Below are 20000 nucleotides of genomic sequence, written 5' to 3'. Positions count from 1 at the left end.
CCAAAGCCTTGTGAGTGGATTTGATAGATGGAAACTGAAAGAAGCCCATCATATATATATATATATATATATATATATATATATGTAGAAGATTGAAAAGGAACACACAAGTTGATATGTATAACACACAAGTTGATATGTATTCAGAGATACTATATTCCAAGAGGTGATGACAGGGGAACGAGACTCCAGGTGGTTTGCTATGCTTGGAAAGACATGTCAAGCTAAGTACAAAGCATGGTTTCTCTTGCATACAGGCTCATACCCTGCAACCCCCTCCAGCTGAGCATCCCTAATCTTGGGGGCTCGTAGGTGCTAGAGCTACATAAAAAGCACTCATGCCAGTGCTGCATAAAAGCACCCTGTATACTTTGTAAAGTGGTTGGCATTAGGAAAGGCATCCAGCCGTAGAAACCATGCCAAAATAGACGTGGAGCCTGAACAGCCCTTTAGCTGGTCAAGTACAAAGTATGTATAAGGAAAATAAGCCAAAGTAGAAAATGCTAAAGTAATTTTATCATGAAAAATATTTTAGTACCAGTTTCAGTCATTGAGACTTTTTGAACTCCTAAGTATTGAAAAAGTCTCGATGATAAAATTACTTAAGCATTTTCTACTTTGACTTATTTTCCTTAAATATATATATATATATATATATATATATATATATATATATATATACATGTATGTGTGTGTGTCTATGTTTGTGTGTCTGTTTGTCCCCCCACCATCACTTGACAACTGGTGCTACTGTGTTTATGTCCTCATAACTTAGCAGTTCACCAAAAGAAACCGATAGGATTAGTAACTAGGCTTACAAGGAATAAGTCCTGGGGGTCGATTTGTTCGACTAAAGGCGGCGCTCCAGCATGGCCACAGCCAAATGACTAAAACAAGGCACGTAAAAAGCACCATCCGATCGTGGCCATTTGCCAGCGTCGTCTGGCACCTGTGCCAGTGGCACATAAAAAGCACCCAATACACTCAAGGAGTGATTGGCATGAGGAAGACCATCCAGCCATAGAAACACTACCAGATCAGACTGGGCCTGGTGCAGCCTTCTGGCTTCCCAGACCCCAGTTGAACCATCCAACTCATGCCAGCATGGAAAGCGGATGCTAAACGATTATGATGATGATGATGATGATGATGTGTGCGTGTGTTTGTACACACAAGTACATAAACACATGATAGTTTTCTTTCAGTTTCTATAATATACCAATATGTAATCCACTCACTAGGTTTTAACCAGGCAGAAGGATAGAGAAGATACTTGCTCAAGGTGCCATGCAGTTAGATTGAACCTAAAGCCAGACAGTAAAGGAGCGAGCTTCTTAGCTACAACATAGTCACCATCATTTGATCATATATCCACAACAGCCTCACTTTTAGTTTTAATAAGAGGATTTAGAGGGAACATTTGGCTGCTATTTCTTTCTCGCAGATTGAAGATTGAGAACCCCCATCCCCCCACCCGCGCCAGTTGTAGATGTCCTCCTCACTGGGGTGGCTCCAAATCAATAATTCAGGGTGGCATAATTGCGATCCGCCTTTGTAAGCAACGGCAGTGACAGAGAATTAATGTGAATTTAATTGGCTTGCAAAGTTCAGTTTAATTCCTCTGATAGGAACCCTACTACCACCAGGAAAAAACCCAGAAAAAGCTCCTTTTTTTTTTTAAAGGAAAAAAAAAAAGGGCCCTAAACTATAATTAACTAGCATTAAAGAAAGAAATCCTTGAGATTAAGAAAACAGATTACCTTTAGCTAATGTTAAAACTATGAAGACCATCCAATTGCAGATTCCTTCTCCCACCTCACCCCCCCCCCCCGTACATTTTAAGGTGTAAAATTACCAGAATCAGTTAACTACAATGTCATCTCAAATATAATGGGACACTATTTTCTGTAATATATTTCCTCTCAGTTTTTTTTGTTAGTTATTTTTTTTACAGGCGCAGGAGTGGCTGTGTGGTAAGTAGCTTGCTAACCAACCACATGGTTCCGGTTCAGTCCCACTGCGTGGCATCTTGGGCAAGTGTCTTCTGCTATAGCCCTGGGCCGACCAATGCCTTGTGAGTGGACTTGGTAGACGAAAACTGAAAGAAGCCTGTCGTATATATTTATATATATATGTGTGTGTTTGTGTGTCTGTGTTTGTCCCCCTAGCATTGCTTGACAACCGATGCTGGTGTGTTTACGTCCCCGTCACCTAGCGGTTCGGCAAAAAAGACCGATAGAATAAGTACTGGGCTTACAAAGAATAAGTCCCGGGGGTCGATTTGCTCGACAAAAAGCGGTGCTCCAGCATGGCCACAGTCAGATGACTGAAACAAGTAAAAGAGTAAAAGAGTAAAGAGTTATATAAATTCTATCAAAGGTGCAAGCATGGTCGTGTGGTTAGGCAGCTCGTTTTGCAACCATGTAGGTTTTCAAGATCAGTCCCAGTGTATGGTACCTTGGGCATGCGTTTTGTTACTACGGCCCTGACCAGACCAATAACTTGGGAGTGAATTTGGTAGACTGAAACTGTGTAGAAACCCATCTGTGTGTGTATGTGTGTGTGTGTGTGTGGTGTGTGTGTGTGTGTGTGTGTGTGTGTGTGTATCTTCATCATCATCATCCTCCTTTAACGTTCATTTCCCACGCTGGTATGGGTTGGATGGTTTGACAAGAGCTGGCAATCAGGAGAGTTGCACCAAATTACAGTCAGATTTGGCTTGGTATCTGCAGTTGAATGCATTTCCTAATGCCAACCACTTTACAGAGTGTGCTGGGTGCTTTTAACACGGCACCGACCCACGCTCTTTTACATGGCGCCAGCACGAGGGCTTTTTATGTGGTACCACCACAGGACTCTTGCACTACAGGCCAATCCTCTTTACCAGAGGGGGAGACCTTGACACTTCTTCTGTGGCAAATGGGTCTTCTTGAGTACAGCAAGGCACCAGGTATATCGGTCATGTGTGGGTGTGGAAGGCGGTGAGCTGGCAGAAACGTTAGCACGCCGGGCGAAATGCTTAGCGGTATTTCGTCTGCCGTTACGTTGTGAGTTCAAATTCCGCCGAGGTCAACATTACCTTTCATCCTCTCGGGGTCGATAAATTAAGTACCATTTACGCACTGGGGTCGATGTAATCGACTTAATACCTATGTCTGTCCTTGTTTATCCCCTCTATGTTTAGCCCCTTGTGGGTAATAAAGAAATAGGTCGTGTGTGTGTGTGTGTGGTGTGTGTGTGTGTCTGGCCTCACTCTCCACCATGTGACAACTGGTATTGTTTTGTTTGCATCCTCTTAACTTAGCACTTCAGTAAAAGAGACTAACAGAATAAGTACCAAACTTTATAAAAAAAATTTTTTTTAAAGAACTGGTTTCAATTTGTTCAGCTAAATCTCTTGAATGTGATACCCCAGCATGGCCACAGTTCAATGACAGAATCAAGCAAAAAACAATGCTAAGTGCTAATTCTGACCCTGATATTGTGTATCAGATTCTTCACATAGAGGGCTTTTTTTTTTTCATTTTCTCTCCCTGATCTTACACTGTTTTACAAGGGGGGTGCTGAAAAGTTCCTGGCTTTAAGGGTCTTGTGAAATGCTTGGTTGCAGGCCGAACCTTCTGAGTTTTTTTACAGAGCTTAGACAAACTGAAGGACTGCTGCAATAAGTGTGTGAATCTGAGAGGAAAATCATAATTAATTTGTGTAAATTACCTAATTCAGATTGGTGAATGCAATTGTCTTCCCAGTAGCAACATATGGATGCGAGACTTGGACACTAAAGAAAGCTGACCAGAAGAGAATTAATGCATTCGAGCTTTGGTGTTGGAGAAGACTTTTGCAGATTCCATGGACAGCGAGGCTCACCAATGGAGAAGTTCTTAAGCAGATCAGGCCGAAAATGTCGCTAGAAGCTGGGATCACCAAGCATAGATTGGCATATTTCGGTCATATTATGCTGAGAAAATCCCTGGAGAAGGACATCATGCTCGGAATGGTCAGTGGCAAGAGAGGGACAGCGAGGCTCACCAATGGAGAAGTTCTTAACCAGATCAAGCTGAAACTGTCGCTGGAAACTAGGATCACCAAGCATAGATTGGCATATTTCGGTCATATTATGCGGAGAAAATCCCTGGAGAAGGACATCAGGCTCGGAATGGTCAGTGGCAAGAGAGGAAGAGGCCGACCAAGAACCCGCTGGCTTGACACCAATCAAGAGTGATACCAGAATGGACATAGCCAATCTGAAAGAAGCGACCCAGGATAGAACTGACTGGAGGACACTGATCCATCGAGTAACTGAGAGTCGACTTCGACTGAGCGGATAGATAGATAGACCTAATTCCCAATGTAAATTACTATGAGAAAAACACTATTCATTTCTTATCCTCAACATCACACAATCATATTTTCTTCCAAGTATACATTTGTGACTGTGAAACTAAGCAAACAACAACAAAAAAAAATATAATAATAAATAAAAAGGAAAAGAAAATTGTAATACTTTTTTTTCCACTAAGAAATAAACATCACATAATTTTTATTCACAGCTATCATTACTGCTGCCGCTGCTGCCACTACTACTAGTACTACTACCATCACCACTAACTTGCCTCCTGGTAAATCTGAAGAATTGTTGTGTTTGGTGCCCACAAATCACCGTTTCTTAATCTCTTAAGACACTGGGTAGGTGGACAGGTAGGTAGGTGAGTAGGTGCATTGAATGACAGACAGACAGACAGACAGACAGATAGATAGATAGACAGACTGACAGATAGGTAGATAGATAGACAGATAGATAGGTAGATAGATAGATAGACAGATAGATAGACAGGTAGATAGGTAAATAGATAGATAGACAGACAGATAGATAGATAGATAGATAGATAGATAGATAGATAGATAGATAGATAGATAGATAGATAGATAGGTAGATAGATAGAGATATGTGTGAGTATATGTATGGATATATATATATATATAGGCAATGCCCCAGCATGGCCACAGCCCAAGGACTGAAACAATATGTAATAGAATATATATATATATATATATATATAATGGACAAATAGATGGCTAACTTGTGAGATAAATAGACAAACACATGGTTGGTTTGTTAGAGACAGAAAGAGAGACAGAAGTACAAAGAGAGGCAGATGGAGAGAGACATGGATGGCCAAATAAATAAATAGATAAATAAGACATTTCCTTTATATTCTCCGTAACAGACAAACTAGTAAACAATGCTTTTAGCAAAACGCATTTCCAAGTTGTTATGGTATCTCCGGTTATGGGTTTTAACTGTGGTGGTCACCGCATAACAGGGTCTTGTTTACAAGTATGGCTACTAGCAATGAATAGCAGGAAATTGCTCAAAATAGGAAATGGGGGTGTCGAGGAAGGGACAAGGTATGCTGATGTGTCTGGTGGTGGTGGTAGTGGTGGTGGTGTAGAAGTATACCCGTCACATGACATCAGGTGATCTCAAGCCTGGTTACCAAACTGTTTACAAAAATGCGAGGAAACGTAATGAAGTTTCTGTTTTTTAAACATCGAAAACATTCCCCCCCCCTGCCCCCCCGCCTCAGTCTCCTCCCACCCCACACCGATATCTTAGATGCTAAGCAAAGATTTAACCCTTCAGAGTTCAAATTACTCTGCCATGTGTAAAGCTAATTTATTCATATTGTTTTGAATTAATCAGGTCTCATAGCTTTGGGATTTGGGTGATGCTACTGTCTATTTACAGAATGGCATTGTAGGGTAGGTGTGAGAGGTTAGACCTGGTCATTTTGAACATAAAACAGGCAGAATATTTGGGCCACACACATACAGACATGACAGGCAGTCTTCAATTTCTGTCCACCAAATCCACTCACAATGATATGACCAGTCCAGGACTTTAGAAGAGGACACTTTCCCAAGGAGTTACTCAGTCCCATTGAGTGACACCAGAGGTATGTGGGTTGGGAAGCAAACTTCTTGACCACACAGCTACACACACGACAGGTAACCCTAACCCATTTAGTAGGTATTTATTATCAGAACATCAATTATAATAATAAATTATGGGCTAGGAAAGATACTAGAAACTTTTTTGATATACCTATGGGGGCACCAGATTCTGCTCAGGCTACCGATTTAGTAGGTATTTATTTATTATCAGAACACATGACAGGATGCCTTCAGTTTCTACACACCTAATTCACTCACAAAGAGATAACCAGCCAAAGACTTCAGAAGAGGACATGCTCCCAAGGTGTCACTCAGTAGGACTGAACCCAGAGGTACTTGGGTTGGAAAGCAAACTTCTTATCCACACAGCTACACACACACACACACACAATCATTTTCCTCATTTGTGCTTGACTGCTACTCAATGAGGTTTCTATAGGCCAACAAGGAAGCCATACACCAAAGGGTTCACAAGAGGATTTAGGTATGTCACATGTGTGCCATGGATTATATAAATACAATCTTAAGCATTAGCAAATCCTTGTTATTGCTCGATCAGTTTGAAAAACGTAATTCTTCATTTTATTAAACACAAATGTGATTCATAAAATAAAGGTTGAGTGGCTGTGTGGTAAGTAGCTTGCTAACCAACCACATGGTTCCGGGTTTAGTCCCACTGCGTGACACCTTGGGCAAGTGTCTTCTGCTATAGCCTCGGGCTGACCAAATCCTTGTGAGTGGATTTGGTAGACGGAAACTGAAGGAAGCCTGTAATATATATATATATATATATATATATATATATATATATATGTATGTGTGTGTGTTTGTCCCCCTAGCATTGCTTGACAACCGATGCTGGTGTGTTTATGTCCCCGTCACTTAGCGGTTCAGCAAAAAGAGACCGATAGAATAAGTACTGGGCTTACAAAGAATAAGTCCCGGGGTCGATTTGCTCGACTAAAGGCAGTGCTCCAGCATGGCCACAGTCAAATGACTGAAAGAAGTAAAAGAAAAAAAGATAAACAGATTTCCATCATTTTTCTAGATTTTCTAGATTTTTCCAACAAAAATATTCCTATGTACCAGTAGTTTTGGGCTTTCTGTGTGAAATTCACCTTGAATTTTTTATTTTTCTTCGCGAAATATGGCAGTAATTAGCTTTCAATGTGAAGCGCATCAGTAATTATTTTTATTGCACTCCAATGCAGTGCACCATAAAGTCAAAAAAGGTGTGAATCACAGTTCTATATAGTAACTTGATCTGTTAGAATTAACAACCAAATCTTCCTCAAATCACACATCGTTTTATAATGGCTTCAAATTTTGGCAGAAAGCCAAGAATTTTAAGGGAAGATGTAAAGTCAATTACATCATTCCCTGTGCTCAACCGGCACTTTTTATATCAGCCCCTGAAAAGTTGAAAGTCAAAGCTGACCATGGGAGGATTTGAACTTGGAACCCAAACAACAACAAAAAAAAAATGCCCCAAAACAATTTTGTCTGATGTACTAAAGATTTAGCCACCTTGTCACCTTACACTGTCTTATAATAAAAAGAACACGTTGGAGAGATGTGAAACTTGTCCCAGATATACTACTAAAACAGAAAGTTTACCAACACACACTCATTTGATCAGAGAGTTATGGCCATGCTGTAGCAGCACCATTAATACTGAAAATAACATCAACTTCAGAAGTTATTTTAAAGTCTAGTGCTTACTTTTGCTACCTATTTTTTGTTGTTGCCAAAACTAAGTTACTGAAAATGGATTTTTTTTTTTTAAGTGTTAACTTAGAGATAGAAAATGAGACAGACATGCAAAACACCTCTGAGGGGGTTCAGCACATTTTCCACTCACCAATGTCAAACTGAAAGTCATTGGTCTGCATATCGCTATAAGAGAAGAAACTTACCTAAGATGTTGTGCAGAGAGACCAAGCCCCCCAAGCCCCATCATTATTGCAAAGGGATCGTCTTAATAACACAACCAGGCTGACACCTGTGAAATTTATTTTACTCCTCAATCCAGCTATAAGAAACCAGGCCAAAACAGACATGGAGCCTGAACAGCCCTTCAACTGGTCAGCTCCTGTCAAACCATCCGACCCACAACCCATGCTAGCATGGGAAACGGATATTAAATGATGGTGGTGGTGGTGGTGGTGGTGATGATGATGATGATGATGATGACGACGACAATAGTGATGATGATGATGATGATGATGATGAGCATGGCTTCGTGATTAGGGTGTTGGACTCATGGCAGTAAGGTTGTGGTTTCGATTCCCATTGTTCTAGTCCATTCACCAGTAACCCTGCAATGGACGGGCATCCCATCCAGAAAGGAATATATATACACCAGAGAAACCAGTCCTATGCTCCTTACAGAGTAATGAGGAGTAATCATCATCGTCATCATCGTTTAACATCCGCTTTCCGTGCTGGCATGGATTGGACGGTTTGAATGGGGACTGGCAGCACCAGGCTCCAATCTGATCAGGCAAGGTTTCTACAGCTGGATGCCCTTCCTAATGCCAACCATTCAGAAAGTGTAGTGGGTGCTTTTTACATGCCACTGGCACAGGAGCCAATCAGGGGGAACTGGCATCAACCACATTTCGATGGTGTTTTTTTTACATGCCACCAGCATGGGAGCCAGTTAGGGGGCACTGGCATCGACCATGTTCGGATGGTGTTTTTTTTACATGCTACCAACACGGGAGCCAATCAGGGGGCACTGGTGTCGACCATATTCAGGTGGTATTTTTTTACATACCACCAGCATGGTAGCCAGTTAGGGGGCACTGGTATCGATTGACTACATTCGGATGGTATGTCTATAGTTGAACTTACCTGATGTTGTTGTTCCAGACGATCAAGCTGCATTAAGTAGGAGTTACCTGGAAAAGAGAAAAAAGAAAAGGGGGGGAATAAATAATGAACTTATATATTCTGAGAGAAAAAGAAAACAGATTTAGAAAGAAAATAGGGTTCTATTCTTGTTCCATGACTGAATAATTATTGAAAGAGAAGAAAGGAGGATTTAACCATCCAACTGTGAAGACATGTTGTTTTAATTAGTATAAAGTACCAAACATGAAGGAATGGAAAGAGAGGGATACAGCAGTTGAATAAACAATAATACCAACCAATCTAGCATAGTACACACAGTTACATAATCTGACACCTAATACTCTATAATAGTGATTCCTAACTTGTGGTCCATGGACCCCTGGTGGTCCACAAAGGTAGCACTAGGGGCCTGTGAACATGTTAGGTTGACAGAACCTTTCAATATCCTGGTATTCGTGGGAAAACTCATTTCAATAAAAGGGGGTCCTTGGTAGTGAAAAGGTTTGTGTTTGTGCCCCCAACATCACTTGACAACCAATGCTGGTGTGTTTACGTCCCCGTAACTTAGCGGTTCAGCAAAAGAAACTGATAGAATAAGCACTAGGTTTACAAAGAATAAGTCCTGGGGTCGATTTGCTTGACTAAGGGCAGTGCTCCAGCATGGCCACAGTCAAATGACTGAAACAAGTAAGAGAGTAAAAGAGAGCATAAGAGTATGACAACAACATTCACGTTTAAATATCCTTTTGTAATTTTGTGTAAAGACATTTGCTAAGGTCTGTTCTGAAACAACAACTTAATAACAAACAGGAATATTTTAATAAAACCCTTACAAATTAAGGATTATTTTAAAACTCAATTCAAACAACCACCGAGTGAATTGCATTAAAAATACAATCACTAACTGGTTAATTATCGTTAGAACAACGGTGAATGAATACAAAGCTGAACAGAAGAGAGATGAAATGATAACGAATAACATCAAATCAGCTGCTTACTTAAGGATTATGTCCCTCATCCATTTGTAAACGGCACAACTAGATTACTACACAGTCATTTCTGTTAAGACATTGATAGGTTACCTGTAAAAATAGACATAGGCACAGGTATGGCCGTGTGATAAGAGGCCTGATTCCTGGCCATATGGTTCTAAGTTCAGTCCCACTTTGTGGCACCACGAGCATGTGTCTTTTACGATAGCATCGGGCTGACCAAAGCCTTGTGAGTGGATTTTGTAGACATTGATAGGTTACCTGTAAAAATAGACATAGGCACAGGTATGGCTGTGTGATAAGAGGCCTGGTTCCCAACCATATGGTTCTAAGTTCAGTCCCACTTTGTGGCACCATGAGTATGTGTCTTTTACGATAGCTTCAGGCTGACCAAAGCCTTGTGAGTGGATTTTGTAGACATTGATAGGTTACCTGTAAAAATAGACATAGGCACAGGTATGGCCGTGTGATAAGAGGCCTGCTTCCCAACCATATGGTTCTAAGTTCAGTCCCACTTTGTGGCACCATGAGTATGTCTTTTACGATAGCATCGGGCTGACCAAAGCCTTGTGAGTGGATTTTGTAGACATTGATAGGTTACCTGTAAAAATAGACATAGGCACAGGTATGGCTGTGTGATAAGAGGCCTGGTTCCCAACCATATGGTTCTAAGTTCAGTCCCACTTTGTGGCACCATGAGTATGTCTTTTACGATAGCATCGGGCTGACCAAAGCCTTGTGAGTGGATTTTGTAGACATTGATAGGTTACCTGTAAAAATAGACATAGGCACAGGTATGGCCGTGTGATAAGAGGCCTGCTTCCCAACCATATGGTTCCAAGTTCAGTCCCACTTTGTGGCACCATGAGCATGTTTTTTTTTTACTATTGCTTCGGGCTGACCAAAGCCTTGTGAGCGGATTTTGTAGACAGAAATTGAAAGCCTGTCATGTATGTATATGTAACCCTCTCCACCTGAGCATCCCTAATTTTGCAGGCTCGTGAGTGTTTGTGCCATGTAAAAAAAAAAACCATCTGTGCTGGTGCTGTGTAGAAGCACCCAGCACACACTGTAAAGTGGTTGGTGTTAGGAAGGGCATCCAGCTATAAGAAACCATAGCAAAACAGACATGGAGTCTGAACAGCCCTTCAACTGGTCAGCTTCTGGCAAACCATCCAACCCATGTCTGCATGGAAAAATGGATGTTAAATGATGATGATGGTGGTGGTGGTGATGAAGATGATAGTGGTGATGATGATGATGATGAGGAGGAGGAGGAGGAGGAGGAGGATGGTGATGATAATGGTGATGATGATGATGAGGATGATGATGGTGATGGGGATGATGATGGTGATGATAGTGATGATGATGATGATGATGGTGATGATGATGAAGATGACGATAGTGATGATGGTGACGACGATGATGATGGTGATGATGATAGTGATGATGATGATGAAGACGACGATGATGATGATGATAGTGATGATGATGATGATGGTGATGATGATGATGGCGATGATGATGATGATGATAGTGATGATGACAATGATGAAAGGGTTTCTGTTAACGCTGCTTCAATGTTCACATCCGAATTTGGATAGAACTCTTAGCATTTTTGTTTTGTTTTAACCTTAAAAAACATTTTATTCTAAGCTCTTGTTGTGATTGCACAATGGGTGCACAAGACTGTCACTGTTGTAGTTGTTGCCGGGGTAACACTAATAAAAGGGGTCACACAAGCATCAAACGATACTTAAAAACATAAACATCACATTCGAAAGGAATGACAAGTGAAAATGTAACAATAACCAACATCTTTCAAACACACACACACACACACACATATATACACCTACAACACCCCACACATATATATACACATACCTCACCTGACACACATATATACATATCCACATATATACACATACGTCCCTTAAACACACATATATATATATATACACATACATCCTTACACACACATATATATACACATACATTCCCCACACACACACATATATATACATACATCCACACACAAAAATATATAAACACATACATCTACACACACACACACATATACACATACATCCACATAAACATATATATACACATACATCCAGACACACAAGCACATATACACATACATCTACACACACACATATATACACACACACACATACACATATATATATACACATACATCCCCCCACACATATATATATATACATACATCCACACACACACATATATACACATACATCCCCCCACACATATATATATATACATACATCCACACACACACACACACATATACACACATACATCCACACACACATATATACACATACATCCACACACACATATATACACATACATCCACACACATCCACACACACATATATATACACATACATCCACACACACCACACATATATATACATACATCCACACACACATGCACATATATAAACAAATATACAATACGCACACACATGCATATACAGAAATGTGCATACACACACACACACACACATATACATACATATACATTAATATAAACAGTATACATATAAGCACACACCGGTATACACACACACACATATATATATATATACATACACGTGCACACAGCCGTGTCAGTTTAAAATGTTCCCACAATACTTGTCAAAATTTCTGGTGTGACATAATGGAGTAGTGAGGCAGAAAAAACAAAACAAAACCAATATTTGGAAGAAATATTTAACTTCAGATTCCACAGAAGCCACAAAGAATAAGAAAGAATAATGGAGTTCTATAGAGAATGCGAGAAGAGCAGAATACAACAAACAGAATGTATGATGAACTCTGAACCCGAATGATGATCAAATTCTGTGTAAACAACTTGGAACAATGGATTAATGATACTAAAAAGTGTTAGAGAATAAGGGAATGCAGAGACGGTTTCTGACAGAATTATTTTATAATTCAATTCACATACATGATAGAGGTGGGTGTATAGATCCAAATAAATGGTATATAAGGCGGCGAGCTGGCAGAAACGTTAGCACGCCTGGCGAAATGCTTAGCGGTATTTCGTCTGCTGTTACGTTCTGAGTTCAAATTCTGCCGAGGTCGACTTTGCCTTTCATCCTTTTGGGGTCGATAAATTAAGTACCAGTTACGCACTGGGGGTCGATGTAATCAACTTAATACCTTTGTCTGTCCTTGTTTGTACCCTCTGTGTTTAGCCCCTTGTGGGTAATAAAGAAATACGTATATATGCATTCGGCAGGAGATGCAGAATCGAAATAAGTGTGTTATGTGGATGTTTCTCTTTCAGTCATTTGACTGCGGCCATGCTGGAGCACTGCCTTTAGTCGAGCAAATCAACCCCCCAGGACTTATTCTTTGTAAGCCTAGTACTGATTCTATCAGTCTCTTTTGCTGAACTGCTAAGTTACGGGGACGTAAACACACCAGCATCGGTTGTCAAGCAATGCTAGAGGGACAAACACAGACACACAAACACACACACATATATATATATATATATATATACATACATATATACAACATGTTTCTTTCAGTTTCTCGCTACCAAATCCACTCACAAGGCTTTATTCGGCCCAAGGCTATAGTAAAAGACACTTGCCCAAGGTGCCATGGAGTGGGACTGAACCCAGAACCAAGTGGTTGGTAAGCAAGCTGCTTACCACACAGCCACGCATGTTTAAAAATTTTTCACATTTTTTTTTTTGCTAAACTGATAAAACAGACAAACAGACAGACACCCACAAAAGTGTATTAAAACCCTTTTTCTCTCCTCACTCATATATTCTTTTATCTTTTACTTGTTTCAGTCATTAGACAGCAGCTCATGCCGGGGCGCGCTGGCTTGGAGAATTTTAGTCTTATAACCCCTAAATTCTGAGTGTGATTCCAGGCAGTGACCTGAATAATAGTAATAACAACAACATTAAAAAATACTTTTAGAAAGGCAGTGAGCTGGCAGAAACATTAGCACGCAGGGCGAAATGCTTAGTGGTATTTCGTCTGCAGCAACGTTCTGAGTTCAAATTCCGCCGAGGTCGACTTTGCCTTTCATCCTTTCGGGGTCGATTAAATAAGTACCAGTTACGTACTGGAGTCGATGTAATCGACTTAATCCGTTTGTCTGTCCTTGTTTGTCCCCTCTGTGTTTAGCCCCTTGTGGGCAGTAAAGAAATAGGTATTTCGTCTGCCGTTACGTTCTGAGTTCAAATTCTGCTGAGGTCGACTTTGCCTTTCATCCTTTCGGGGTTAATTAAATAAGTACCAGTTACGCATTGGGGTCGACGTAATTGACTTAATCCGTTTGTTTGCCCCCTCTGTGTGTAGCCCCTTGTGGGCAGTAAAGAAATAAAAATGTGACAAGGCTGGCCCCTTTGAAATACAGGTAGAAACTTATTTTTACTTGCTGAATGGAGTAGACCAACACAAAATAAAGTATCTTGCTCAAGGACAAAATGCACCACTGGATATTGAACTCACAGTTTAACAATTTTGAGCCGGGATACCTAACCCACTGAGCCACGCGCGCCTAACATATGTATGTAAATATATATATTCGAGTATAATTGCAAACATTATTCACATCTGGTTACTTTGAATAAACATCAAAAGGACATTTTTTTTTTTGCCTCTTTTCTGTTTTATTTCCTCTTTTTGTTTCTTTGCCTTTTTTTTTGTGCTTTTGTCAAAGAATATCTCAAGTGACAAGTAAGAAAGCAACAACAACAACAATCAACAAGAATCGTCAACGCTGCCAATGATGACGCCACCATCGCTTCCACCAATGGTGACGATAAAAGATGTTGATTGAATGAATGCATAGAAAGAAATCTGCAATTCAAACAACCGCTGTTTTAGTATTCCCAATGTTATCATCAAACTAGGAAAACAAAAAAAAAAATTACATAATCTAAGGGTAGTTTGATATAATTTACGATTTGTGATTGGTTCGTTGGCTGATCTGTCGGCTGGTTGGCTGGTTTCGTTTGGTTTGGTTTCGTTCGATATTTTTTTTTTGTAGTTTATGTGTACATAATTTATATACCTATATCGTATATATATTTTTTTGTCACTAAAATAACAAAATTTCTAAAGTTTTTATTTTTCCACTTTATACACACACACACACACACACGTTACAATCATTCCACTTAGAATCAAATGTCTAAATGTCTACTTATGTACGCATGTATACATAATATATTATTATTATTATCATTATTATTATTATTATTATCATTATTATTAGTAGTAGTAGTAGTATTTTAACCATCAATATGTTGGTGTAATTTTTTTTTTTTTGGCATCATACTTATGAAAAAGGGTTTTTTGAATGAATAGAATTTGTATATGTTGTTCTTTTTTTATAAATATCAATATAAATGTTTACAACAAACTGAAACTAACATAAATATGCATTAACCACGTGTGTGTGTGCGTGTGTGTGTGTGTGTGTGTATGTATATATATATATACACACACATAAATGTATATGTATGTGCATAAACACACACATACATACATACATACATACATACATACATAAATACATACATAAATACATACATACATACCTACATACATACATAAATACATACATACATAAATAAATAATAAATAAATAAATACATACATACATACATACATACATAAATACATACTAAATACATACATACATACATCATACATACATACATACATACATAATACATACATACTACATACATACATACATACAACATACATACATACATCATACATACATACATAAATACATACATACATACATACATACATACATACATACATACATACATAAATACATACATACATACATACATACATACATAAATACATAAATACATACATAAATACATAAATACATAAATACATACATACATACATAAATAAATACATACATAAATACATGCATGCATGCATGCATGCATGCATGCATGCATGCATGCATACATACATACATACATACATACATACATACATACATACATACATACAATACATACATACATACATACATACATACACATACATACATACATAATACATACATACATACATACATACATACATACATCTACATACATACATACATACATACATACATACATACATACATACATACATACATACATAAATACATAAATACATAAATACATACATAAATAAATAAATAAATAAATAAATAAATAAATAATAAATAAATAAATACATACATACATACATACATACATACATACATACATAAATACATAAATACATACATACATACATACATACATACATACATACATACATACATACATACATATATGCAATCATCATCACTATTTAACATCCATTTTCCATGCTGGCAATATACAGGTATACATGTATATTTATGTGTGAATGTATACATGTGTGTGTGTATATATATATGTACACAGACACATACATACATGCACACATATGCCATGATGTGTGTGTGTGTTGTTTATACTAATACCAAACAATATATATCTGTATAATTTTTATGTTTATACAAACAACGTGTATGTCTACACAAACACAGACAGACATGTATTATACCCATGCATGTGTATATATATGTATATATATATATATATATATATATATATATATATATATGAACATCAATGGAATCTTGAACATCAATGGAATCTGAACATCAATGGAATCTGTATCTTTGTGGTACCAGTGCCGGTGGCACACACTTTGTGGTACCAGTGCCGGTGGCACACATGAGAACCATCCGAACGTGGCCATAGCCAGTTCCGCATCGACCGGCCTCCGTGCTGTGGGCACGTAACAAACACCATCCGATCATGGCCGTTCGCCAGCCTCATCTGGCACCTGTGTCAGTGGCACATAAAAACACCTTCCGAAGACCCGCAAGACTAGTCAGTCCACCTGTGCATACCTTCCTTCTTGTGACACTTGTGAAGACCGGTTGAGGCAAGTGAAAATCAAATCAAATCAAATCAAATCAAATCAAATCAAAATAGACAAAATAGATGAACATCAATGGAATTTGTATCTTGTGGTACCAGTGCCTGTGGCACACAAGAAATCCATCAGTGCTGTAGTCAGTGCGGTGGGCACATGACAAACACCATCCGATCGTGGCCGTTCGCCAGCCTCATCTAGCACCTGTGTCGGTGGCACATAAAAACACCATCCGAAGACCCGGCAAGACTAGTCAGGCCATAACCCATGGCCCCTACCTGGGACGTAGTCAGTCCACCTGTGCATACCTTCCTTCTTGGGACACTTGTGAAGACCTGTTGAGACAAGTGAAAATCAAATCAAAACAAATCAAAATAGATGAACATCAATGGAATTTGTATCTTTGTGGTACCAGTGCCGGTGGCACGTGGCACACAATAAAACCATCCGAACGTGGCCGTAGCCAGTACCGCATCGACTGGTCTCCGTGCTGTGGGCACGTAACAAGCACCATCCAATCGTGGCCGTTTGCCAGCCTCATCTGGCACCTGTGTCGGTGGCACATAAAAACACCATCCGAGCGTGGCCGTTTGCCAGCCTCGTCTGGCACCTGTGTCGGTGGCACATAAAAACACCATCCGAGCGTGGCCGTTTGCCAGCCTCGTCTGGCACCTGTGTCGGTGGCACATAAAATCACCCACTACACTCTCGGAGTGGTTGGCGTTAGGAAGGGCATCCAGCTGTAGAAACACTGCCAGATCTGACTGGACTGGTGCAGCTTTCGGGCTCCCCAGACCCCAGTTGAACCGTCCAACCCATGCTAGCATGGAAAGCGGACGTTAAATGATGATGATGATGATGATGATATATATATATATATATATATAGATATTTATAGATAGATATATAGATATTTATAGATAGATATATAGATATATATACACACACACACACATACACACATTATAAATACAAAGTGGTCAGAAACACCTTACAAATTGTTATATTAAAAAATTACGTTTAAGTGACTATGCAAATGTGTGTGTGTGTGTGTGTATTTGTTTATGCTAATATGTTTCGTCATGTATGTATGTACATATGTATGTAAGTATGCATTTCTATATGTATATATATATATGAGTTTCTATATGTGTTTGTATATTTATGCATGGAAATACGCTTATGTGCATGTGTCTATGTAGATGTGTATATATATATATATATGTGTGTGTGTGTGTGTGTGTTTCTGTGTTTGTGTATATTTAAGTAAGTAAATCTGTTTGTGAGTGGGTGTATATATAACGTTTAAATGCTGCTATACATATTATATTGTCTGTGCCTCTGTTTGTGTGTGTGTGTGTGTATCTATCTATCTATCAATCTATGTATATATATATATGTGTGTGTGTGTGTGTGTATATATATATATATATATATACACACACACTCATATATACATACACATTAGCAATATTAATAACTGTTTAATATATATATATATATATAGTCCACTCTGTTGAGTGGTTGGTGTTAGGAAGGGCATCTAGCTGTAGAAATCCTGCCAAAACAGTTAGAGAAGTCTGGGGCAGGCGCCTGCCTGGCCAGCTCCTGTCAAACCATCCCACCCATGCCAGCATGGGAGGCAGACGTGAAATGATGATGATGATGAGGAGGAGGAGGAGGATGACACAACAATAACTTAAATGAGAATGTGCATGTAAGCATCATGCAAAATACACAAATATTTAACTGATATTAGTATAATTTATGTACTTAAGGTGAGAGCACATACACTCCTTGCGTATATGCAATCTTTGTATAGATTTGTGTGCATATGCATGCGTATATGTGTATGTACAAAGCTTGTGGGTGGATTTGGTAGATGGAAACTGAAAGCCTATCATTTATTTCATCATCATCATCATCATCATCATCGTTTAGCGTCCGCTTTCCATGCTAGCATGGGTTGGACGGGTCAACTGGGGTCTGTGAAGCTGGAAGGCTTCGTCAGGCCCAGTCAGATCTGGCAGTGTTTCTACGGCTGGATGCCCTTCCTAACGCCAACCACTCCGCGAGTGTAGTGGGTGTTTTTTACGTGCCACCTGCACAGGTGCCAGACAGAGCTGGCGAACGGCCACGAACGGATGGTGCTTTTACGTGTCACCGGCACGGGGCCAGGCGATGCTGGCAACGGACACGAACGGATGGTGCTTTTACGTGCCACCGACACGGGGCCAGACAGAGCTGGCAACCGGCCACGAACGGACGGTGCTTTTACGTGTCACCGGCACGGGATTTATATATATTTACATATATATATATATATATGTACATATATATATATGTACATATTATTTATATATATTTATATATATATATATATATGTACATATCAATGTGTATGTTTCTTTGTGTCCATGTTTCCCCACCGCCATCATTGCCTGACAACCAGTGTTGGTGTGTTTACATCCCCCGTAACTTAGCGGCATGGCAAACGAGACCTGCAGAATAAGTACTACGCTTAAAAAACAAGGCCTGGGGTTGATTTGTTCGACTAAAAATCCTTCAAGGCAGTGCTCCAGCACGGCCGTAGTCAAATGACTGAAACGAGTGAAAGAATAAAAGACGACCTGGCTCGTGCAAATATGGAAAAGTAGACATCAAATGATGATGATTGGTGATGAAGAGCATCTCACTGAACAGAGAGCGAAATTGAGAGACGAGTGGATGCTTGGTTCATCCTCTCCCAAGCAGAGGATTCACACACAAACTCATGAATTACATTTCAATAACATTGCTACCAAAATTCTCTTAGTTTCCAGTAACTGAGCACCAAAGACCTCAAAAGCCTCCCATCTTCCAAAACTATATAAATTAATTTGCTCTTTCCATTCTTCCATGACTGTCAACACCAACGACATCAACTATAACCGGCTCTCTTGTATTTTTGTTCAGTTTTTTTTTTTATTGTTTTCCTTTTCTGTTTTTGTTATCTGTATTTAGTTTTTGCTGTCGATATTTTTCGTTTGGCGCAAAGACCGCAAGATGGCAGTATCATTAGCCTGCCAGGCATTTCGTCCATCTTTTACATTCTGAGTTCAAATCCTGCCGAGGTTGACTCTGCCTATCATCCTTCCAGAGTTGATTAAAATAAGAACCAGCTGAGCATTGAGATCGATGTCATCGTCCAGCCCCCTCCCT

General features: G+C 39.4%; 1 protein-coding gene across 1 annotated transcript in view; it reads right to left on the bottom strand.

Annotated features, from left to right (window-relative positions):
- LOC118767394 (mitogen-activated protein kinase kinase kinase 7-like) overlaps positions 1-20000 on the bottom strand; it is an 85376-nt gene that overhangs the window by 43873 nt on the left and 21503 nt on the right. The window contains exon 3 of the mRNA XM_036511886.1: positions 8812-8858. Within this exon, the coding sequence (XP_036367779.1) occupies positions 8812-8858 (47 nt within the window). The remainder of the gene's footprint in view (positions 1-8811; positions 8859-20000) is intronic.

The sequence above is a fragment of the Octopus sinensis genome, linkage group LG21 (assembly GCF_006345805.1).
Source record: "Octopus sinensis linkage group LG21, ASM634580v1, whole genome shotgun sequence".
NCBI lineage: Eukaryota > Metazoa > Mollusca > Cephalopoda > Octopoda > Octopodidae > Octopus > Octopus sinensis.
Note: the sequence above shows the minus strand (reverse complement) of the source record. Positions and strands in the feature narration are given on the sequence as shown.